Source organism: Penicillium expansum (assembly GCF_000769745.1).
Source record: "Penicillium expansum strain MD-8 chromosome Unknown contig224, whole genome shotgun sequence".
In the NCBI taxonomy this organism is placed as follows: Eukaryota; Fungi; Ascomycota; class Eurotiomycetes; order Eurotiales; family Aspergillaceae; genus Penicillium; species Penicillium expansum.
In genome coordinates, this window is record NW_015971275.1 from 652,295 (window position 1) to 675,012 (window position 22,718).

The 22,718-nt window shown below is 48.4% G+C and overlaps 9 protein-coding genes across 9 annotated transcripts; 6 read left to right on the forward strand and 3 right to left on the reverse strand.

The window, feature by feature from the left end:
- Window positions 1–45: 45 nt before the first annotated feature.
- Window positions 46–1,355, forward strand: PEX2_068630 (uncharacterized protein; the record flags this gene model as incomplete). The annotated part of the gene is made up of 3 exons (XM_016744134.1): window positions 46–322; window positions 376–649; window positions 701–1,355. The coding sequence occupies 3 exons, from the start codon at window positions 46–48 to the stop codon at window positions 1,353–1,355; spliced, it is 1,206 nt and encodes a 401-aa protein (XP_016599847.1).
- A 545-nt stretch (window positions 1,356–1,900) lies between these two features.
- Window positions 1,901–2,585, forward strand: PEX2_068640 (uncharacterized protein; the record flags this gene model as incomplete). Its single annotated transcript, XM_016744135.1, has 2 exons — window positions 1,901–1,947; window positions 1,988–2,585. The coding sequence occupies 2 exons, from the start codon at window positions 1,901–1,903 to the stop codon at window positions 2,583–2,585; spliced, it is 645 nt and encodes a 214-aa protein (XP_016599848.1).
- A 933-nt stretch (window positions 2,586–3,518) lies between these two features.
- PEX2_068650 (GTPase-activating protein LRG1) lies at window positions 3,519–7,381 on the reverse strand (the record flags this gene model as incomplete). Its single annotated transcript, XM_016744136.1, has 5 exons — window positions 3,519–3,977; window positions 4,030–4,316; window positions 4,373–5,458; window positions 5,520–6,936; window positions 6,998–7,381. The coding sequence occupies 5 exons, from the start codon at window positions 7,379–7,381 to the stop codon at window positions 3,519–3,521; spliced, it is 3,633 nt and encodes a 1,210-aa protein (XP_016599849.1).
- A 1,716-nt stretch (window positions 7,382–9,097) lies between these two features.
- On the forward strand, window positions 9,098–10,903 carry PEX2_068660 (ubiquitin-conjugating enzyme E2; the record flags this gene model as incomplete). The annotated part of the gene is made up of 8 exons (XM_016744137.1): window positions 9,098–9,130; window positions 9,205–9,238; window positions 9,318–9,412; window positions 9,501–9,522; window positions 9,577–9,673; window positions 9,732–9,743; window positions 9,802–9,970; window positions 10,025–10,903. 8 exons carry the CDS (start codon window positions 9,098–9,100, stop codon window positions 10,901–10,903), a joined length of 1,341 nt encoding a protein of 446 aa, XP_016599850.1.
- Window positions 10,904–11,484: 581 nt separating this feature from the next.
- Window positions 11,485–12,147, reverse strand: PEX2_068670 (uncharacterized protein; the record flags this gene model as incomplete). Its single annotated transcript, XM_016744138.1, has 1 exon — window positions 11,485–12,147. The coding sequence occupies one exon, from the start codon at window positions 12,145–12,147 to the stop codon at window positions 11,485–11,487; it is 663 nt and encodes a 220-aa protein (XP_016599851.1).
- Window positions 12,148–12,829: 682 nt separating this feature from the next.
- On the forward strand, window positions 12,830–14,142 carry PEX2_068680 (C-3 sterol dehydrogenase/C-4 decarboxylase; the record flags this gene model as incomplete). The annotated part of the gene is made up of 2 exons (XM_016744139.1): window positions 12,830–13,405; window positions 13,480–14,142. 2 exons carry the CDS (start codon window positions 12,830–12,832, stop codon window positions 14,140–14,142), a joined length of 1,239 nt encoding a protein of 412 aa, XP_016599852.1.
- A 691-nt stretch (window positions 14,143–14,833) lies between these two features.
- fpaI (putative methionine aminopeptidase, type I) lies at window positions 14,834–16,238 on the reverse strand (the record flags this gene model as incomplete). Its single annotated transcript, XM_016744140.1, has 5 exons — window positions 14,834–14,961; window positions 15,022–15,568; window positions 15,635–15,948; window positions 16,011–16,044; window positions 16,104–16,238. The coding sequence occupies 5 exons, from the start codon at window positions 16,236–16,238 to the stop codon at window positions 14,834–14,836; spliced, it is 1,158 nt and encodes a 385-aa protein (XP_016599853.1).
- A 1,797-nt stretch (window positions 16,239–18,035) lies between these two features.
- On the forward strand, window positions 18,036–19,916 carry PEX2_068700 (Major facilitator superfamily domain, general substrate transporter; the record flags this gene model as incomplete). The annotated part of the gene is made up of 5 exons (XM_016744141.1): window positions 18,036–18,278; window positions 18,339–18,436; window positions 18,496–18,843; window positions 18,904–19,044; window positions 19,094–19,916. The coding sequence occupies 5 exons, from the start codon at window positions 18,036–18,038 to the stop codon at window positions 19,914–19,916; spliced, it is 1,653 nt and encodes a 550-aa protein (XP_016599854.1).
- Window positions 19,917–20,939: 1,023 nt separating this feature from the next.
- Window positions 20,940–22,621, forward strand: PEX2_068710 (Major facilitator superfamily domain, general substrate transporter; the record flags this gene model as incomplete). Its single annotated transcript, XM_016744142.1, has 3 exons — window positions 20,940–21,138; window positions 21,232–21,968; window positions 22,025–22,621. The coding sequence occupies 3 exons, from the start codon at window positions 20,940–20,942 to the stop codon at window positions 22,619–22,621; spliced, it is 1,533 nt and encodes a 510-aa protein (XP_016599855.1).
- Window positions 22,622–22,718: the final 97 nt, after the last annotated feature.

The window sequence follows — 22,718 nt, forward strand, 5'->3', positions numbered from 1 at the left end:
AAAGAGAGCAGAATAGAGAGTGAATAGGAGTTCCGCTTATGGGAGATGAAGACGGATGACGAAGGCGAGGTGGAAGCTCTGTATTCTGCCACCACTCCCCGCCCGGTCACGCTGTTTGTTGTGGTCCTCCTTGCTCCGCACCTTAACTTTAGCCCTTGTACTTCGACACATCCCAAGTCTATATCCCTTGAACTCTTCACAATGCCTGCTACTAAACGCAAGTCCGATGCTATGGACGTCACCCCTACGGGTAGTCCTACTAAAAAGATGCGCTTGACGCAGCACCAGAAGCAGGCGCTAATGGACAATCTACAACTTGAAAGTGAGTTAAAATTGTGGATTTACGGAGTGAACATAGTACTAATTCTGCTACAGTCACTGAGCGAGCGCGTAAACTTCGTGCTCAATATGCCCTCCAGGCAAATGACCTCCGGGCGCGCATTGAGCGACGCGTCAATCGAATTCCAGTCTCGCTTCGCAAGGCCAACATCGGCGAGCTCCTCGAAAAGCACAATGCTGCCATAAACAAACAGCAGGTTGCATCACCTTCTCGAAAATACTCGCCCATGAAGGTGTCGCGCAATATCGCAAGCATTTCCGTAGACCCAGAAACCTCTACCACACGCGACGGTAGAGGTCGGAGGGGAAGGTACGATATACCACAAGCCCAATTCGTTTCTCTAGCTAACAGAATGTGTAGTCACGATGGCCACTTCTCTGACAAAGAGAATGCCCTCGCCGGTCGCGAGCCCGAACTCAAGAACCCCAAGCGCCGCGTGAAACCAGCCGGACCAGGCGGGGCCTCGCGGGTTGCGTCTCAGGAAGTACGGGGCAATGAGAACCGCATTCTGTCTCCTAAGTCCAATAATTCCCGAACCTACCCTCACTCACCCTTCCGTGCATCCCCCGAAAAGGGTCAGCCGTCGTATCTGGCGCGCCCTACCTCACCGTTAAAACCGTCCAGCCCGCTGCGGTCACGCGGTCACACTGTGTCTACAGTGAAGGACCAGCGGCCTCCTTCGCAGGCCCAGAGAACTGCCACCCGTGCCGCAACAGGACCTAAGACTATTCGGTCACCTTTGTCGCGCCCGGCGACTCGACAGGGCGAGCGCAAGAATAGCACAGGGTCCACTGCGTCTTCGGGCACCACAGTGACCAAGTCCACACGGACTGGTACTGGCGCGAGAAAGGCCACCACAGCATCTACTGCGGCTGTCAAGAGGCCAACTTCTCGCATGCAGACGGCATCAATGGCTGTCAAGAATACCCCCACTACTGCTGCAATGCGCAAGACTACTGCTCCAGCTGCGGCTGAACCTGCGACTCGGACTCGAGCGCTGCGCAAGCGGATTTAGAAATGTTTACATGAACGCATAGATACGTGTCTTTTTTTGGGTTGGTTGGGATTCTGTTTCTTTAAGCGTGGGTGATTGCAGACCCTGCAATGAACAATTTGAGCCTGGTTGCTGTCTTTCCTGTTGACTCTTCGGCGTGATATCATAATAGGTGTTTTTCTTTCTCGAATCAGGTATACATCCGTGGCTTTTGTCCGGATATTTGAATGAAGTTCTTTTAAATCCAATTCTCGCTTAAACATCATAATTTGTCTTCAACGGTCTGTGTATAACCGTCTGAAACAACATCCCTAAGCAAATATGAGACCCCTCTCACTCTGCTGTCAATTAATTGGACTGCTTATGCCAATCAGACCGCTCTTCCGGTAAGTTTATGGCAACTCCTACCCGCCAGTTGTCATAACACGGGCTTCACCCAAGACCGAGAGCACTAATCTCCGTGCTCCCAGAATGGGGATCATCCAGGAGAATAACAGGTTCAAAACCATTGACGGCAAAGACGAGTTTTATTGGAAGAATTTCGTCGTGCGACAAGACGGCATCCTATGCTACGGGACATGGAACAATCAATGATGCAAACCTACCGATATCAGTCAGTTGAAGAATTTGATGGCAATCAAGACCTAAGATAGAGGCCCAAAGGTCCAGGAAACATGGGCTGTGGCGTCAGAGAAAGACTATTACCTGAAAGCGCCAGGCTTAACCGATTTCCTCTACTCAGAGCTAGAGGATGGTATTCAACGTGAGCTTGAAGTGTGTGAAGTGCTTCGCAGACATCCACGCCCAAATATTGCTACTTATTACGGCTGTCGGGGGGAGAATGGTCGGGCTACTGGTATTTGCTTCAAACGATACAAGGAAACATTGTCAGGGAAGGTCAATCGTGAATACCTGAACAAGAACAAGTTCCGGGCTAGTGGTCTTGAGCATGTCGATGATTCTCTCAAAGAGAATTTGCGCGGGGTTCTAGCGGGAATCAATCACCTCCATTCTCTTGGCCTTGTGAATAATGATATCAATCCGTCCAATATCATGCTGGATGAGGATGGTGTCCCTGTGATTGTTGATTTTGGGAGTTGTCGGAAGACAAGGGTATCATTAGAGAACAGCGCAGTAAGACAGACAAACGGGTGGTATGATCCAGAGAACAGGCTTTTTTTGGAGAAGAATGACCTAGATGCCTTTGAAGAGTTGAAGACTTGGCTGTTTGGCTCTGTCGATGATGAATAAATGTTCGACGAGGATCGGTTGGAGGAATGGTAGATGGAGCTTGAGACTTTCCTATGGTAAAATTTGACGTTTGAATATCCTCTAAAAAACCTTCCGGCTTTCTCATTTTACACTGCTTTGACTAGGTTGTATTAAGACATTGAAAAAAGTTGTACGGATTATTGAAGCATCAAGAATCAATGTATAGGGAACTATATTTCGAGGATCCACGCACCAACTTGGAAGATTCACACTTAATCGTTAGAAGGGAAAGCGCAAAGTGATTGTTTATTTTAGGACCTGTCTATGACTATGCAAAGTGCTACAATATAACTATCCCTCTTAGGAACTACACAGATATCGTGGCAATCGTGTTGATTGAACAAATAAGAAAGGAAATAAAAGTTCCCTGGCTCTTGTTAAGCAAAAGGCCTGGGGGGAGAAGAATCAGAAAAGAAGAAAGGAAAAAAGGGTCTAGGTATAGCCGTAGCCTGGCCCACGAAAAAAGAATGAGCTTGCTCAGAAATCAAAAGCAGTAGAGAATAGGGGGAAAAAACAAAAAAACAGGACATTTATGCCCAGAGGGACAGGGATGGGTATGGCTGATCCCTCGAATCAGATGCAAATGAACAAGAGTAAAGAAAAAAAAGGCGAGGCATCCTAGCCACTATAGGAGATAGCGAGAAAGCAAACAGAAACCAATCAATAGCGACCAAGCAGCTTGTTGATCACTTTTGGGGAATTTTCATGGAGAGGGAAAAAAGGGATAACTCCGTCAACCAGCCCTATCACTTGACAAAAAAAGAAAAGAAAAAGAACGCTAAGAAGGTCCCAAGAAACAAGAAACGAAAACACTCCACAGAGATTGAATTGGACGGATGGATGCAAGTCGAGGTCGGATGATGATGTATCATAGTATTGTAGCTGTGGAGGAGGATTATAAGGAGATCCAGTCTACCCAGTAACACCCATGGCACCTGCACTCGGACGCGGCCTATATGCCACATTTGATGATTGGCCGTCAGGTGTCCCTGCAATTGGTTGGCTACTGTTGCTGGTACTCCGGTCACGGTGGTACGCTGCTGGAGGAGGTGGGCCGAAATCATGTCCAGCCTGGGGGTTGGTGCTTGTTGAGTGAGAGTGTCCGCCGGGCCCGGGCACATGGCGAACCGAACTTTGCATCTGCCAGGCTGCATCCTGAGATGGATCGGTCTCGATACGCGCGGAAGCTGGAGTACTGTTGGTTCGGTTGGGTGTGGTAATCGTGAATGTCTCGCCACCATTTTCAGGTCTCTGTGAAAAGCTGCCTCGAGCAATATCGCCATATCGCTTGAGAATTTCCTTGGTTGTCACTTCGGCATTCTCCCTGAAAAGAGTTGTGTCACCCAAGACCGGTTGTAGGTCTTCTGGGATCTATTGATAGAGTTAGCACGATTCTGGCAAGACCTCAACCTGGGCAACCTACCTCGCAGAATGCATCGTTGTACGCGATCAGGGCATTGACGGCCTCGATAGACAAGAAGCTTTCCTCCACTGTGCTGCTTTTGGCATTGGGGTAAAGAATATTGGGCGTGATAACAGTCGCAAGATTGTGAATGTCCATCTTGCTTCCAGACTCTTCATCCACATGCGAGAAGGATGATGTCCAGTTTAAGAAGGCAAACAGGACTTCCATCGTATCACGATGGGCCTTGGGAAGCAGACAGCATGTCAAATGAAGTAGTCGCCTCTGTTTCTCCGCATCATCCATTTCTGCGATACAGGTTAGCATTGCACGAGCAGACCGATGCCATAATATCCAAACTTACTTTGTGAAATGACAAATAGTCTGTGTAGCTTGAAAGTCAACAGCGGATCGGGCATCTCGCGGAGAAATTTCTTCAAGAGAGCTGCGATCTGTACAGGAGTTTCCTTTGTCAGATCAACTTGCTCATACTTAGTGTCGATTTGCTCGGCAGTGTCCTTCAGTCGGCGGATATTGCCATTCTTTCGGAAGACACCTTCCACAGACATATCCATTTGTCGCATAGCGCAAACGGAATCATCGACCAAGGTTGGGATGCGAAGCGCACCAGGGCCAACACCGTGACTTGACTCGGTGCCCTCCTTCTCGACCAAATAGTCTAGACCGACACCGAAAACACCCTTCTTTTTATTACCCTTCTTGTTGTCCTTGAAGGCACGGCCAAATATGTTCCATATGGTAGGTTTGCGTGACTCAATAAGAGAAAGTAGCTCCTCCATGGTGAAATAGCCCTCTACCAAGGGTTCCATCTGTAGCACAGCAACGTGGCGAACGATGAAATATTCCAAAGCGGTCAGTTCTGAGAAGTACCGCTTGGTTCGGGTTGGCTCCATGAGGGCCTCCATATTTCCACTCGATACTCCCCGTTGGTGGCCATGGTTGTATCTGGGCATCGGCTCTGTCCCCCCAATGAGCTTCGTGCCAGCATGCCTGTAGGCATTAGGTCGCTGCTCTTTGGCTTGCTCAGCAGCAACAATGCGGGGGATATCATCCAGCGTCAAAGCATCCTGCGTCCCGAAAGTCAGATCAGTAACGGTTTCGCCATTGGCATCCCGTTCTTCGACAATCTGGAAACCGTGGCCCCTCGGGTCACTGCCATCATTGCCAGATGACCCCGGCCGGGCGCTTCTGCCTTCTGGTCCATCGATGATTCTGGATGCGCGGGCCCGTTTGTATGTTGTTGATAGGGTTCGCTCGTTGCGAATGGAGCGCAGCCGACGCATCTCGCCGACGGTCTGTTCAAGGGATGTTTCTTCGAAGCCATCTCGCGAGCCACCGCCATATGACTGGGAGCGTGTGTTTGCCCGGCGAACCTGGGGTGACACACGATGGCCGTCTTTGTTGTCATATTCATTAAGGTTGGGGTCGTCTGGGACGAAGCAAGTTAGACAAACTGCCGGCGGGATGGGGGTAAGGTAAAAGTATCCTACCTGATGTATGAGGCAAGGTCCCCCCAGATCGAAGTACGGCAAGAAGCCGTGCGAGTGCCACTTTCAGCAAGAAAACAAATTGCTGTAATTTTGAGACTGGGGTGAAACCACCCTTCACAGTGGGGCCAAGTTGCATCTGGTGGGCGCAAGCGCCACAGTAGACTTGTTCCTCGCTGTCACTCCACAATGCGTCTTGGATATCAGCGGTCAAATCCTTCTCACATGATTTGCATGAAAGATGAGGCGGCTTGATGTGCCAACGACTCTGTCCCAACTGAACACATTCGTCGTCAATTGGCTCTTTGCAGGCGATGCAACAATCTGAAAGTTGGTCGGCCAAACCTTCCACTCCAGCCATCAGGTCGACTGGTTTATCGTCATCTTCGTGCTCGGCTAATGACTCCAGATCACGGAGGTGCTCCAGGAAATTTTGTAGACCGTCTGGTGCAGACATCTCGCGTTCAAGTTTGAGTGCACCTTGTAGACCGATTCGGATGAGGAGCTTGAGGTAATGAGCGAGACCAGTCACCAGGGACAGAAGTTCCTGGGTGACGCCAAGTTTGCGTACTCCGGTTTCCTGTGTTTTCGATAAAAGGGCGAAGAAAGCCACAATCTTTTTGCAGAGAAGTTTGGCTTCGCGGCCGTAGGCAAGTTCTGGTTTGGAAGAATCAGTGATCGCTCCCGACGATGTGAAATCCGCCGCGCGAGACTTACCTTTTAACTCGTGAGATTTGATATACTCCGCTAACTGATCGACTGCACCGAAGAGGATTTCCACATGTTCAATGAAGCGCTTGGCCACAAGAACACCATCGATGTAAGCACCATTGCTTACATGAAGCAGCATATCTGAGATGCAAGCGGCGGATGATTCTTCAAAGGTAGAGAGGGTGTTCCAAATATTAAAGACCTTCTCTTCCATAATATCTTCTTCATCGCGAATATGCTTGCGCTCGTCTTCGCTGGCGTCCTCATCCACCGGCGGAGGCTCCCATGTTTGACCAGCAGGGGATAACCGGACATTCCAGAACTTGTGGATCATATAACATTCGGGGTGCCAGTGTTGATTCTGACCATTACGGAAGATCTCCACAAACTGTTTTAGGATTGCAGTGTGACATCCATGGCACCGCTGTGCGAACTGAGTTGAGTAGTGAAAGTGGCAGTAGACCTTGCTCTCATGCTCATAGTAAGAGTCCTGAGCGCCGAAGACGGTCGGACAAACGGAACAAGTGAAGTGCTCAATATGATACTTCCGGTCTAACGCTGTAATGTATGATCCACGTAGTGCGCCGCCGCACTCATGGCATAGGAGGCTGAGTCGTCTAAAGTAGTCGGTTTCACAAAGTGGAAATTGGCAGCTTGAATCTTCTGAATCGACAGGGAAAAACTTCGAAGCAACGATCTCGCCACAGTCCTGGGAGGAGTATGAAAGTTAGAGAAGACCCCCCAAAGGCCAGCTAAAAGAAGCAACTTACTTCGCACTTGAAACACTCTAGATGAAAAGTACCGCCCAACGCTCGAACAAACTGACCAGTGAGAGATTCACCGCACTTTTGACACAGGCGCGATGAACCGCCAGGAGACCTATTTGGACGCCCGTTCACTCGCGAGCGATCGCGGAGGCCGGCCTGATCAGGACCCAGGCTACGACTAGAGCGCCCACCATCCTCCTGGTTCACTGGAGTTATTGGGCTTGGGCCTCCGGTTCGTGTTGATGGTGAATCGAACGGAATTAAACTGTCTTCGGGAGATGTGGGTGTGTTTTTCGTATAGTTAGCCCCGTAGCCGGAGGTGTCGACGGTGGGACGACCGCTAGGGTTGCCTGCGACCAGGCTGGCTGGGAGTCCACCGGGGGGCATCTTGGTCCCCCGTCAACAAAAATATGATGGGGTTTGTTGGGTTGAATTACGCCGAACGCTGCATGCAAAGAATCGAGAGTCGGGACCGGGGCGAGGTGACGTGGTAAACGAGATTTGATAGGAAGTGTTGAATCGAAGATGCAACGCGGTTACAGACTGGGAGGAAATTGAAGGTAGGCTGGGCGCGTACGGTCGAGGGTCTGATTCTTAAATTAGAATCTCATGCCTGTGCTGTTTTACCCGGGGTCACTGTTGTTTCCTAGGATGCACTCACTCTCACGCCATGTAAAGACACGTGGGGGTAACTAATGAAGTAGTGACGGAAAAAGGGCGCGCACAAAATCAGTGGAATGGAATTGGGGAGGTATAGAGGAAGGTTGCTGTGAACGAAGGGTCTGAAAGCGCGCAGGCTAGAGGACGCGGGGGCCGGTTTCGAGGGGATTGGGAGCTTTCAAGGTGAGACCAACAGAGGGTGCGAATTATCGGGCGACAGTCATCCCAAACTGAACCGACGGCTAATTCCAGGACCCCAAGAACAAGATAGAAAAAAAATTAAGGTGCAAGGGCGAGGGGAAAAGAAGTGGGCTGGGGAGGAATGGAGATGGAGATGGCTTGGGCATTTGTTGCCCCCCCCCCTAATTAGTTAGGGACCCTGGGTCACGTGGTCTATACAATTTCCATTTCCACTGGCATCTTGGAGGATTACTGAGATATTTGAGATATTTTGGATGTCATTGAAATACATTTTACATTCAATTAGATTGGTTTAGATCAGAGGATCTGGCCGTTATCAACATTGTACTGTGTACTGTGTGTATGTAGACACAGCTTATTGTGTACTCCGTACCGCCCCCATGTGCCATCAGTGTGCTTTTTATAGAACATTCTGCAGATTAATTTCTTGGTTTTCGTATCGATTTGCTGGAAGAAATCGTATGTTTTAGTTTGTTTGAAGATGTCTTTCCCCCTCTCTTTCATGTAATCGTAATAGATGCAACCTTAAATGGCATCAAAAGTTTAACATAAACTGGGATCTTCTTTGGTAACTCATATAGTCTGCAGGTTTGATATCTTTCAAGGATACATGATACTATGATAGGATACATCAAATACTCATGATTCAATACAAGTACTTCGTAGATATGCCCTACATAGATGGTGTCTACATATCTACATATATATATATATGTACACACACATATTGTAAACATAGCGTATTTAAGTGTTTGTGTAATTTTCAAATGAATCCATGGAATAAGTATCTCATCAGACTGATCATTACATTCGTGGACTGGCATATGTTGATGTGATTACCCGTACAGTGGAAAGTGGGAGGCTGGAAAGATGACGTGGGTAAACAAAAGAAACAAAACAAAAAGGACCAGAAAATGTTAGGGAGTACTCCGTTCATATCTTATATAGGATCTTGAATATAAGAAAGAAAAAAAAAAGTAAACTCATAGAAATATAAAAGTATAGAAAACATCAGAAAACAAAAGAAATCAAAAAAGTAAAAGACAAAGGTTGAAAAGGACTGTCTAAAGTTGCCCGGATTTCACCAACCTGGTTTTACCTTCTTTACTTTCTTTACCTCCTCATCCTTCTTGAAGTACACTTTTCTTACTTTTGATACATCTCTGTTTTTCAAAGCTCCTACTATCCGCTCTCTACAGTACCCGTGTGGACACATGGTCGGCTCACCCCACACGTTGCAAGATGGGTGACCAGTGCTCTCTGCGCCTTGTCCGAGTAAGTGCCTTTTTCCAATATCCATTTGGACAAACTACCCGGACCAATCACTGATACCCGCATTTTTGAATCAGGAATTGAGACAGGTTGAGCGGAGTGAGCAACTTGGTATGAGATCTCCCATACCCGGGCTCTTTGACACTTCAGCCCACTCTGCACGGAGACTCACATGCTGACCTCGGTACAGCTTTCACTGTTCGTTATGAAGAAAGCAACATTCGTGATATCCAGGCCCTCATTATCGGACCCCCAGGCACTCCATACGAACTGGGGTTTTATGAGGTAAGATCCACCCAGCCCTGGGGCCACCGAGGCTGGCCCGAGCACGCTTCTTTGAAGTATGGTTAACCAATTGTAATCATCCTGTCAGTTCTCGATCAAAATCCCGTCAGGTAAGATGGTCTTCTATTTTACATCAAGCACTTGCTAAAATTATAGGGACATAGATTACCCAGCAAATCCCCCGATAGTGAAAATCCGGACTACCAACAGGGGCCGAACTCGCTTTGGTCCTAATCTGTATGCAAATGGGAAGGTCTGCTTGTAAGTGCACCCTGGGGACGATTGAATTTCTGAAGAACCCGATACTGATATTTTCCAGATCGATCCTGGGGTAAGCTTGTCTAATAACATAGATGGCTTTTGCGGAGCCTCGCTGAACATCGCAACAGAACTTGGCATGCCTCTCGGGGTGAGCAATGGTCGCCTGCCCAGGGACTCGAATCCGTCATGCTGTCAATTCAGAGCCTCTTATCGTCAAATCCGTATACGCTGGAACCAGGATTTGATGACAACGAAAGGGCGAACGACACGGAAAATATGGAGATCTACAAATCCAAGGTAAAGATCGCTATCTTCCCACAATAAGCTTGACAATGCTCACATTTCTACTAGATTCGCCATGAGAATCTGCGACTGGCAGTGATCACACCTCTTGAGCAAGCCTTCCAAACTTCGTCCCCTCCCCGCCGAACGGCACCGAGGGTCGGCCAGGAATCTAGCGCGGAAGAAGATAGTGATGTCGAACTCGAACCCGACCTTGGATTGCTCACCCAAAGCAAGTTCCACGACTTTTGCAAGCGACGGTTCCTGTGGTACCACGAGTTCTACCAGAACGCTATTGAGAAAGGTATCGCGGAAGAGGCACGCAGACAAGGAACGCCATTCACCCAAATGCCGTTTGAAGGCTATGGTAATACCATGAGTGGAGAATGGAACTACAACGACCTGCAAGCCCGTTTTTTGGCTCTTCGAGACCGATTGATGGAAGAGACACACCGCTGGCCCGTCGAGGGTCTTGCTCTGGTCAAAGAGGATGCCGGGATTGCAGTTAAATTGGCGGGTCAGCATGAACAGATTGCGGCAGAAATGAACGCGTTTCCGCAAGTCATCGATCTGTCCTTGGTTGATAACAACCCGTTCGTCTGGAGACTCACCTACGTTGGTCGCAACGAGTCCAGACTGGAAGGTGGCATCATCAAGATCAAGATTTACATCAGTCCCCGACACCCAGAAGAACAACCTCGGGTCTTTGTCGAGTCGCCCCTGTACCACATTCGTGTCTCCAAGCTGGGTGTGTTGATGTATCTTCCTTCGCATGCTGAAGAGATCGGCCAACACATCGAGGGGATCATCAACACACTGGAAGACGACAGCCCCCCGTACAACCCCCTCATGACAGTGAACCCTGAGGCAAGCGCTCTATGCTGGGGCTCGGAACTAGACCGCAGGCTCTATAGACGCAAGCTTCGAGCATCTCTGGAGGAGTCCTGAAGTGAGCTAGCTCACTGTCCTAGAATGTGCATATTTGCTGAGCAATGCGTCATACAACAGGCTACACGACAGTAACCGGCTATCATTACCAACCTTACCTCGCTTGAACTGTATCATTTCCCTGCCATTCCTATGTCTTACCTTGCTTGAGCGATATCCTTCGAGGTGGCAGAGAGGCCAGCGATTGTGGGGCCTGTGGTGTCAAGTACCATTTTACACGAGAAAATTGATATTGATACCAGACAACATTGATAGATACACAAAATGGAATTTTTTAACGTCTTATGAAAAAAAAAAACTTAATTTATCCGTACTAATTATATACATCACGCGGATGAGACAACGATAAAAGACACCATGAGGCACAGCTCCATGGCTAGGATGAATGAGATGAACAGGTCGCCATCTTTTAACTATAATCATTAGGCATGTGTAAAGTTCATGCATCCCGGCATAACTGGGGGATGTTAGATACTCCTCAGACTGGTTCATGGAGGGACTTGACTTTCCAAGTTTAGCTAAAGTACGCAGAGAGAATGGAAATAGCCTTACCAGAAACCCCGTTCACAGCACAACAGCAATCACGAATCATACAGCGCCCATAGCTGATGCAAGGCCTCAGAGGGGACATGAATCAAAGGATCATGGTGCCAGACGCCAATCCAATAATCACAAGTTCTTTGAATTCGACGGCGTTGCGGGCGATGTTTCGGTCTCCGCCACTTGGAAAGTATGTGCAAATTTGCGCGAATATTGAATACATCGATCATGCCAGTTCCAACCATTTCCAGCCCATTCAGCATTTGGCATTCATCCCAGGAAACGGAATAGTGGTCTTTGAAGACACCTTTCCAGCGCCGAATCCTCTTACGGTCCTCTCCACTCCTGGCAATCACCTTGACATCGGCTAAGATATTTGCCCCTGGAGTCAGATGGCTTGTTGCCTGTATGAATAGGCCGGCGTGATCTGACCATTTGTTCAAGACTTTGGAGGGGTCGTGTCGTGGAGGTCGCGAGTTCGTTTCCAGGCGATCAAGCCTGAGCTTGTAGCTGTCAAGCTGTGCTGTCAGGGCATCAAGCCGTTTCTTGAGGAGTGAGATCGAAGCATCCTCGGGGGGAGATGTTTCGGGGACCCTTGGGGGAGGGAGAGGGGCTGCACCGATGCTTGGAGCGTCATTCCAAGTAAACTTTGGAGTCCAAGGGTGTTCCATCTTGAAAGAGTCAGGATGCCACATTGAAGCCATCAAGATTCTGATGAATGTGAATAAAAGTGAAAGCAGAGGCAAATGAAGAAGGTAAAGGTCAAGGGTTACCAAGGTTGGAGGTTTCGTGTTCAGAGTCGGACGTTCCTTCCTTGAACACATATATAGTCAACCTGACATCTCTCATAAGATCCATAACACATGTAGAGACAACCTCGGTATTCTACATGATCTATGAAGCATTGTTAAATACCATTTTCATTTGAAATTGCCTAGAAAGTCTGAGACTTTCTCCAAAGACTTGCTTGGTGCGATTCAAGGGGGAAGGGGAGGTCATAGTGTGAGGGTTCAAATGGCACATGGGATTTGATCAAACAATTTAGGGAGATGAGGCTCAAGGGGGAATCTAGTAGTGAGTGTATCGGAACTTTGAATGGATATATAAGGATTTTTCTTGATTTTTGTCATTCTGCCAGGACCTAAAGAGATAGCGAAGACAAACTCGCCTTCAGTTCGATTGCACTATAGAAATAGTCTGCTCATTCTAAGACAGAAAATAGATAGTTCATCTCAACATGAAGCAGAAGAAGCAGAACAAGCAGAAGAGTGCCAAGTGAAGGTCGAGCTCATAGCCCGCACGGATCACCTGATTATCTCCGCCAACTTCCCCGGCCCCTTTTCACTCAACTCCCATCGCCCCATCTCCCTACAAAAAAATCACATCATGTCGGCAAAAAGGCGCACATTGGAGTTGGGAAATGTCCTGGTGGTCGGAGGCTGTGGTTTCTTGGGGTGGCACATTGTCGATCACCTGCTGAATTTCCCCTCCGAGACCGACCCCAGTTACGCTCTGCCGAAGCCCGTTGGCGATGCGCGCTTCGAGTACCCGACTCTGGGATCGCGCTACCCGGATTACCACGCAACCGTCTCCGTTGTTGACTTGCGCACTACCAACAACCGTCTTCCCGGCGCTAAGTACTATGATGGCGACATCACCTCCGTCGAGTCTATGTTGGAGGTTTTCCGCGCTGTCAAGCCCGATCTTGTCATTCACACTGCGTCGCCATCTATGATTGAGGGCAACAAGCCCCTGCTGCACAAGGTTAATGTGGAGGGAACACGGACACTCCTTGAGGTTGCCGGTGGCGAGCATGGAGATTGGGGCGGTAAGTGCAAGGCGTTCGTCTACACTAGCTCCAGCTCCGTTGTCCACGACACACAGAGTGATCTGAAGAACGTCAATGAGGAATGGCCCTACATCCGGGGTCCTGCGCAGAAGGAGTACTACTCCGAGACTAAGGTGAGTTTTGATTGGAATTTCAAACGCAGTTTAATCGGGATCAATCACTAATCAGACCCCTTACGTCTATCAAGGCCGATGCCGAGGAACTCGTCCTGAAGTACAACAAGAAGTCCCCCAACGAGATGCTGACAGCCGCTATCCGTCCGGCCGGAATTCACGGAGAGAAGGATACAACAGTCACACACAAGATCCTGGAGCACGGATCCCAAGCCTCGGACAGAGTGTTACGGATGCAGCTCGGTGATAACGACAACCTGTTCGATTTCACCTATGTCGGCAACGTGGCTTACAGTCACATGCTTGCTGGACACCGGCTTCTCGCGAGCTATGACCTTCACGCGGCTGGCAAGGGCGGGCCCCTCGACTACGAGCGCGTGGATGGCGAAGCTTTCAACATTACCAACGATTCCCCCGTCTATTTCTGGGATATCACCCGTGCCATGTGGGCTCTGATCAACCGCGTCGTTGAGCCGGAACAGGTGTGGGCTCTGCCTGAGGGTCTCCTTGGGCCTGTCGGTGCTGTCGCTGAGACTGTCATGGGATTGTTTGGCAAGACCCCGCGTCTCACTGCCCGGACAGTGCGATACTCATGCATGACTCGCTACTACTCGACTGAAAAGGCTAAGCACCGCCTGGCTTACTTGCCTGTTGTGCCCTTGGATGAGGGAATTGCTCGTGCCGTTGGATACATTGTTGCCCAGCAAAAAGCGGACGCTGGAAAGAAGGCATTGTAATTTGAAATTAGATCATGAGATTCAGAAAGGCATCTTATGCTGTATTAATATGACTTTTCCCCAAAGCAGGGCAAACCTGGAAATGTTTCAAAGCCTTTTTGATAGGCCCTAATAGCATTGGCTATAGCTCAAGTTATGGCACTAGATCGCATCTACCTCTTGTTATTCGACGATCCCCTGAGACTCTCCCAATGGAATGCCCGCAGTAGCCGCGTGAGACTTGATTTGCGCAGCTCTTCGAAATCTAGGCGCACCTCAGGCAAAAGCACAATATGGGTGATGCCGAATTTGAAAAACTCCTTCCAGATTAGAAGAAATAGAAGGGTAGACACTCGCTGCCGACACCACTTACAAGCAAGATGATGGGCGACGCAAGAGTGCATAATCCACTCTCCCGTAAACAAAGATTTCTCTAAAGATATACGTATTCTTTTTTTGGTCCCCTTTTGCTCAACTTTTGTCTTTCACAAATATGTCAGTAATAATAATTATAGGCAGCAATGCCATACTGACAACACCTCTTTAAAGATGTGAAAAGTACTCATTTTCCCTTGAACCGCTACAAAAGGAGATATGGGTGTACTACAACCGGCATAATTCTGGTTATATAAGGGCCTTGCGTGAGATTTTCATCATCAAAGATGAAGTATATGATAGTTCATTTATGGGCGGCTTCCACTCACCCATGCTACTAGTTCTTTACTTTGCCATTTGTATCTCCGTTTGCAACCCCCGGTATAGGAACTGGTCCTCCTGGAGAGTTCTCCAGTCTTGCCGTCAAAACCTCGACGCCTGTTTCTGTGACAAGCATGGTATGTTCTATCAATTTTCAAGTTAGTATCTAGAGCTACAACAGGCCTTTGAAGGGTCTATACATACCGAATTGTGCTGTCCTTTTGCCGTCCACTGTAACGTTTGTCCAGTCATCTGGCCAACACACTTCGCGGCTGCTGCCCAAAGCCAAGATAGGTTCAATCGTGAATGTCATCCCAGGTTTACATGTTCCCACAGCCTTGTTCTTCGCGTAGTGAGGGATCCAAGGCGGAGGATGGAATTCCGAGTTGATACCGTGGCCGCCCCAATTCTTGACAACGACAAGGCCCCTAGAGGTTGCGTGCTTCTCAATGATCTTACCAAACTCTCGAATCGGTACACCTGGTTTGATTATCTCGATAGCCATGTCCAACGCCTGCCGTGTCGTTTCAATAAGTTTGATCAACTCTGGATCCGATTTGGCCTTGTCACCAACGTAGTAGGTCTCATTCACATCGGCGTGATATCCGCCGTGATATAGAGAAATATCAAGGTTAAGTATGTCACCATCAAGAAGAACTCGCTGATCGGGAATCCCATGGCATACAACCTCATTCGGAGATGTACACAATGACTTGGGGAAGTGGTTGTAATTAAGCGGAGAAGGATATGACTACCTTGGGTTTTAGCGAAAAACTTGACATGGTTTTATACAGGAGTAAAGCTGGACTTCACTCACCTCTCGCTCGACGCAAGCATTGTGACAGATTTCATCCAGGTAATCTGTGGTTACGCCAGGCTTTATCGCCGCAGCAGTGATGTCGAGTACTTCTCGAGCAAGTCTGCACACTTTGCGCATGGCCTCCTGACCCTGTGCATCTAAGATGTCGCATTTCGACCCGCTCAAGCGCATCTCACGACGTGGAATGCCAGTTTTGGCCCAGTCAGGATGCTTGATTGTCTTAGGGACAGGTCGTCGCGGGGAGAGTGGGTATACAGGTCTGACAGAGCCAGTATATGGGAATCCCGGAAATGGGTCGTAGAATTGGCCAGCTATATTACGGTTAGATAAAAAAGTTATGAATAAGTGCATGCCACCTAGATGAAGAGGCTACCATTTTGTGTTTTATGGATCGCCTTGTGTGTAATCTAGATACGATTAATGTTAGACTTTCAGCTAGACAAATATCCTCATAGATTTTACCTACCCAATTTCTTTTGAAGCAGTCTTGATCACAGAAATAGCTGCCTTTGACACCCAGCTTCAGACATGTCGGACATTGTAATGTCCCAGCTTCATTGTCGCAATCGGCCCCAGAACACTGGTTCTCGGGATTGGACATTGTCACAGCAATTTTAGTTTAATAAGGCGCAGGGCGAAGTAGGAGAACAAAAATCTGTGAAATGTCTTGTCGGCTTACATACAGCACACTAGTAGAACACCCATACAAGCTTGATCCACTTACACGTGACCATTGACCACTCCGAACCATGGAAAAATGTCCAGGCTCACCCATGGGTGGATCAATGGGGCCATTTTTCTATTAGATAATACCTTCACGTGACCATTGGATTGGGTAAATTGTACATAATCAATTCGCTGTCCACCGGGCCTCTTCTTTAGAACCTTTCTTGCTATTTTAAAGGATCAGGAATAGGGTTCTTCGATTACATATTTGTAAACTAATATCTTCAATGATTAATTCTGGCTAATAGTACCTAGTTAGTGTCCGAAACCGCACATAGATACCATCCGGCGATACGCGACTCGCTGAGTCCACACCAAACGAAGTGAGAGCTTTTTCCTTTTTTTCATGAGGTAGGAGCCTTTCAGCCCCTGCCTCAACCCATGCTATTGAAGGCGCTCAAACGGAAGTCAATTGTGTGAAGAGCCTATCGCAAGACTCTATCAGACAGCTCATGTCCGCATTGACACAATCTCAGCACTGTAACTGTCGGGACCCACTCTTGAAATAAGTGCGTGTCGTCGAGGAAACAAGCAACAACCTTGTATGCGTCAGGCCATGTTAACCTTTGAACTGTGCTTTCAGTGATAGCATTTGAAAGGGGTGGGTGATAATTTCGGTGAATTCAATCGCGGGGAAACAAATGGTCGCCGTCGTCCATGCGATTGTTATATTCTGGAGTGTTGTAAAGCCAATAAACTAGGGCCGTCGATAGGAAAGCTTCGACAGCTTGTCATCTTGCACTTGCTGCTTGGTCCATTCGTATAACTGTGAGATTCCTGATACCTTATTCGAAACCTGGCACGTTAAACTTGAGAGATCGCACGATATGGTAGTGGATGGATTGCACCGTGGCTTTAGTTACTATGCGCACACCAAGCGCCTTTGGTTCCGTTATGAATGCCACAGCTACAATCAACTCTATCACATTGTCACCAGTTGGGGATCAGGAATGGTCCCCTTTGCTTCCTTCTATTTCCCCTCAAGTTTTCGGTTCGAGTTAGTTGCTTTTCCACTGTAGGTAATATGTACGAGACTCGAGAAAAAGAGACACATAACTTCGAAGGCCAGGTGAATGCCGTGTAAAATTCGTCAAGTAGATTGAGAGGGGAGAAACTATTCACGGGTGTTGATAGATGTTGGAAGGTGCTGGGTGAGATAGGGAAAGGACGGTGTTTATATAGTATTTTCCCTGTAGACGAGCGTCTTTGACATGTCTCTTCAATGTCTTTCTAGGTGTTTTCTAGGTGTGTTCCCATATATCTTTTGATATGTCTTTATCCTTTCCTAGGGCTACCCTGTGGTTATAGTTCGAAGGATGCCACCCCTACCTACATATCTTGCCAGTCAATTTCTTCCCTTTATGAGAATCTGTCAGGTCCATATGAGCACATGAGCAGGTACATTGAAGATTCTATTTGAATTTCCGCATTTCCGCACACGGATTTAGCACCGCGATGCTGATCAATCAGAGTTGCAGACGAGGACGCACAATTTGATTGTGACCTCTCATCAAGAATGAGTCAAAGTAGTCTCATTCACTGATTAGAAGCTTGGATCTCGGTTCCCCCCACGGTGTCTTCATAACCTACTTACTTACTGAGTTCTCAAAACTTATTTAGTTTCCAACATTCAAAAGGAATAGCAAAAGCCTCTCTCTATCGTCATAAAATCATGTCACTCTTACACGCTCTTCGCCATGAAACCAAAGCCGTCATATCGTCTACTGTACCCCGCGAACTAGACCTGACCCCCGCAACCCCAGCCGAACACGTTCTAGACACGCAGGGTTTTGTAACAGACAATTCGACCCCTAGAGACGGCCAACCTGTCTTTGAACGGGCACTGCCCAGTCGGACGACTAAATCGCGTCAAGTGGTCATCACTGTACTGCTTGTTCTGGCTAATCTTGTACAGGTATAGTCAGGACACTGGAATTTCTTCAGAACAGAAATCCCCCAATACTGACACTAGCAGATGACAGTCAATTTTGCTGGCATTGCTGGAGGAAGCGCCTTGAGTGAATCACTGGGCGCCAAAGACACCTACGCCTCGTGGATTGCTGCTAGTTATGCGTAAGCTACAAAGCATCGGGATATTACCATTATAGACTGTCTCACTAACATAAACACAGTCTAACTCAAGGTACCTTTGTGTTGGTCAGTGGTAGATTGGGCGATGTTTATGGCCATCGAGAACTCGTCCTAGCCGGGGGTGCCTGGCTCACCATCTGCACTCTAGCTAGTGCCTTTTGTAGCAACTTCTTCGCTTTTGTCACAATGCGGGCTCTAGCTGGTTTTGGAGGGGCATTAATCATGCCTAACGCAGTGGCTATGATATCTAGCACCAATGCCCCCGGTCGCGTGCGAAATCTCAGTCTAGGTTTCTTTGGTGCGTCGGCACCAATAGGAGGATATCTTGGGGCCTTGTTCTTGGGTGCCTTTCTACAGCGAACAGAGTGGAAATGGTTTTTCATCTTCATGTAGGTGATACGTTTGGGAGATCCGGGTGAGAAGTAGGAACTGATGTCTCGGTAACACAGTGCCTGCCTTGGTGTTATCACATTTACTCCTCTCTGGGCCTTGAGTTCGCGAGAACCACCGGTTGATCGACATGGAAAGATCGACTGTATTGGATCAGCTCTTGGAACCAGCTCGTTGATCCTGTTCAACTTTGTTTGGAAGTAAGTTGTCAATAGTAGCCCGAAAAACTGCATATTAACATCTACACAGTCAAGCACCGAGTGTCGGTTGGTCAACATCCTATGAGATCGTTCTACTGATCAGCTCAATTATTTTGTTCGGAGGATTCTTGCTTTGGGAAAGGAACTACGCCGCAGCGCCCATCATGCCACTCGACATTTTCAAAGCTCCATCCTTCCTCATGCTACTTTTGGTGGTACTTCTCAATTATATGGCGGTAGGAACCTTGATCTGGTACCAGGTTCTATGGCTCCAAAAGGTCTGGCACTGGTCTCCCCTGCAATTTGCCGTGGGCTGGACCCCATTCGTGATCTGCGCCACGGGCGCTGCGTGTCTCGCAGCCTGGATGATCCCGCGAATGGCGGCACAATGGATCCTGGCAATTGGAACAGTCACGATTTTGATTTCAAATGTGCTCATGGCGACCGTGCCAATCCACCAATCCTATTGGGCCCAGATTTTCCCTTCTGTGCTCCTCTTCTCATTCTGCCCGGACTTCGTGTACACGGCTGGCCAAATCATTGCCAGCAACTCCGTCCGTCGAAACCAGCAGGGCATTGCCGCGTCCGTCATTGGCACTCTGAATTTATACGGAAACAGCCTCGGGTTGGGTTTTGCATCCACCATCGAGGTGCAAATTGCTCGCCGCTCGGGTAGTCAAATCATGGGTTATCGAGCAGCACTTTACTTCGGTGTTGCTATCAGTGCTGTAGCACTTATACTTGACGTCTGCTTTGTCCGACTGGTTAAGGATGACCGGGAAGGCTGGCATGAGGATGATCACATGGAGGAAATTGAGCTGAACGAGCAGGCCGAAGCTAGCGGTGTCCATCTACCCAATGTAAACCATTAAAATTGGACACTGCATGTAGACACGAGACTGAAAACCGGTAAAATATCGGCAGACCGAACGTGGGGTGCCGGGCGAATGCCGGGTTGAGCTTGCAGTAAAAAAATCATTTAAGTCAAGTGGATAAAAGGTTGAGAATCTATTTGTCAAAGTTTTTTCTCGGGTGACGTCCGTGATACTCCAGACCGTATGTTCTGTTTTGTTTCCATATACGGGGTAAAATGTCGTATTTTGCGTGTGGCTTTCCCCACGTTATGCTAGACTTAAGTTACAGTGACTTTGCGGGGATATGATTTTATTAATGCTTCGGTGAGAGAAAAGAGAAACCCAAACCTGGAAGAAAAAGTAAAAAGAAAAGGAAAACTGCGGAGAGGCGGGGAAGTAGGGGATTGGCCATATGCCGTATGCCGAGCTTGGATTCCGTGTGGAGATCGGCTCTTCTGGCTTTTCTGGCTGCTTGTTGTTGGCCGGTTTCTTCCGTGTTCTTGGTCTTTTGTGGGGATTTTTGGGGGTCTCTTGTGGCCCGTGAAGTCCGAGAGTCGGTGAAGTCTCTGATCCCGTGACCCCATGACCCCTAGGAATGCTCCCGAGCCGACGGGGTGAAGTTGCCCATGATGCTCCATATGTTGTAGCTCTTAATGTTATAGTTGTAATATTTATAGGAAAAAATAACGGCGCCACCTATTGTTCCTTTCTGCCCTTTAGGATTGTTTTATCAGATGCATCCATCTCCGGCTTTTACCCGGGATCGTCGCATACCATGTCATGGACATGGATGCCATTCGTTGAAGCCGAAATCCCTTCGGAACATTTGCTCTTCTCGGAATTCCAGTCGGTCGGCTCCACTATAACCCCCGCGTACCATGTACATATGATTTTAGGCGTGGGGGTACGTACCGGGGAAGTCCATAAAAAATACTAGCGCGGGGGGAACCATGAGAAGGGATTTTGGTTCCTCTTAAATAGAAGAATCTGCTCCTCTTTAATCCCCGGATTATTTGGCTTTCCTCAGATCACACACACAAAATGGCAGACGATATCTCACGGGAAAGCCGTGACCGGATTGAGATCGAGGCCGAGAAGGAACGGATTGAAAATGTCGAACACATTGCCTCACCACAGCAAGATGGCACACCTCGGATGGATCCAGCACGCCGGATAGTGGTCGAGAAGTCGCTCAAGCGCAAGCTTGATGCCCGTTGCAGCCTTTTTGTGGCGATCTACAGTGAGTATTCCTCGCCGCCTGCCAAACCTCTCCAACCCCCATGGGCGAGCTATACATCAACTTCGCATCACTAACATGACTTTTCGTGGCCAGTTATGAACTATTTGGATCGTAATAACATGGCTGCTGCTCGTCTTAAGGGTCTGCAGGAAGATCTCCAATTGAGCAATACCGAGTACTCAACATGTCTGAGTATCCTCTATGTCGGCTACATCATCATGCAGGTACCTTCCAACATGTTCATCAACCGCATTAGCCGGCCCTCGCTCTACATTTCCGTGGCGATGCTATTGTGGGGTGTTATCTCCACCTTGTCCGGCAACACCAAGAGCTTTGGTGACATGGTGGCTGTCCGTTTCCTGCTGGGCTTTGTTGAGGCAGCCTTCTTGCCCGGTGCTCTCCTCATCCTCTCCAAGTGGTACACCCGCCGCGAATTGACTACCAGGAATGCCATCTTGTTCTGTGGTAATCTTATCTCCAATGCATTCTCTGCTCTCGTTGGTGCCGGTGTTCTATCCAACATGCAAGGTGTCTTAGGCCACGCCGCGTGGCGCTGGCTTTTCTGGATCGAAGGCTCGGTGACTATGTTCCTTGCCATCCTTGCCGCATTCATCTTGCCTGATCTGCCCCACAATGCACGCGGCTTTACCGAGGAAGAGCGCCAAGTTGCGCAACTTCGAATGCTCGAGGATGTCGGCGAGGCGGATACCGACAGTGAAGAACTTGGTGCCTTTGGAGGACTCAAAATGGCCCTTCTTGACCCCAAAATCTACGTAATGATGCTTACATTCACGGCTTATGTTGTCGGTTTGTCATTCAATGCCTTCTTCGTAAGTACTTTCATGTCGAACAACCGATTGGGACCTTTTACTGACCTTCTTCATAGCCTACGCTCACTGGTACCCTCGGATTCGCATATGTCCCAACTTTGCTGATGAGCGCTCCTCCCTGGGTTTTCTCATGCATTGTCTCCGTCATCAACGCATGGCATGCGGACAAGACACAAGAAAAGTTCTGGCACGTCATTGGCCCGATAGGCATGGGAACTGTTGGTTTCGTCATCTGCATGGCCACGAGCAACGTCGCAGCTCGCTACGTCGCACTATTCCTGCAGGCTGGTTCCTACGCAGGATTCATTGTATTCTATTCATGGATCAGTTCCTCTTTCCCCCGCCCTCCTGCCAAGCGAGCCGTCGCCATTGCCATGATCAACGCTTTCAGTCAACTGGGCAACGTTGCTGGCTCATATGTCTGGGATTTGCAAGACAATGGGTACCGCTCTAGCTATGGAATCGTCCTATCTATGTTCGGTGTCACAGTCGGCGGATGCTGGTATTTCCGCTGGATGCTGGTCGGCTTGAACCACCAGCTCGAGGAGGGTGAGCTTGCCGATGTTGCTAGGGGGGAGCCGACCGAGAATGATATCATCGATAGCCAAGACGAGTCGCTGCGTATGCGCAAGGGTTTCAGGTATCTGGTTTAGTGTTTCATTATCGTGTTAGGATACTTTAGTCGGCACCGGAATTTAGGTGTCTCAACAATTCAATTACCCTCATCGCAACAATGAAATTAGACATCTC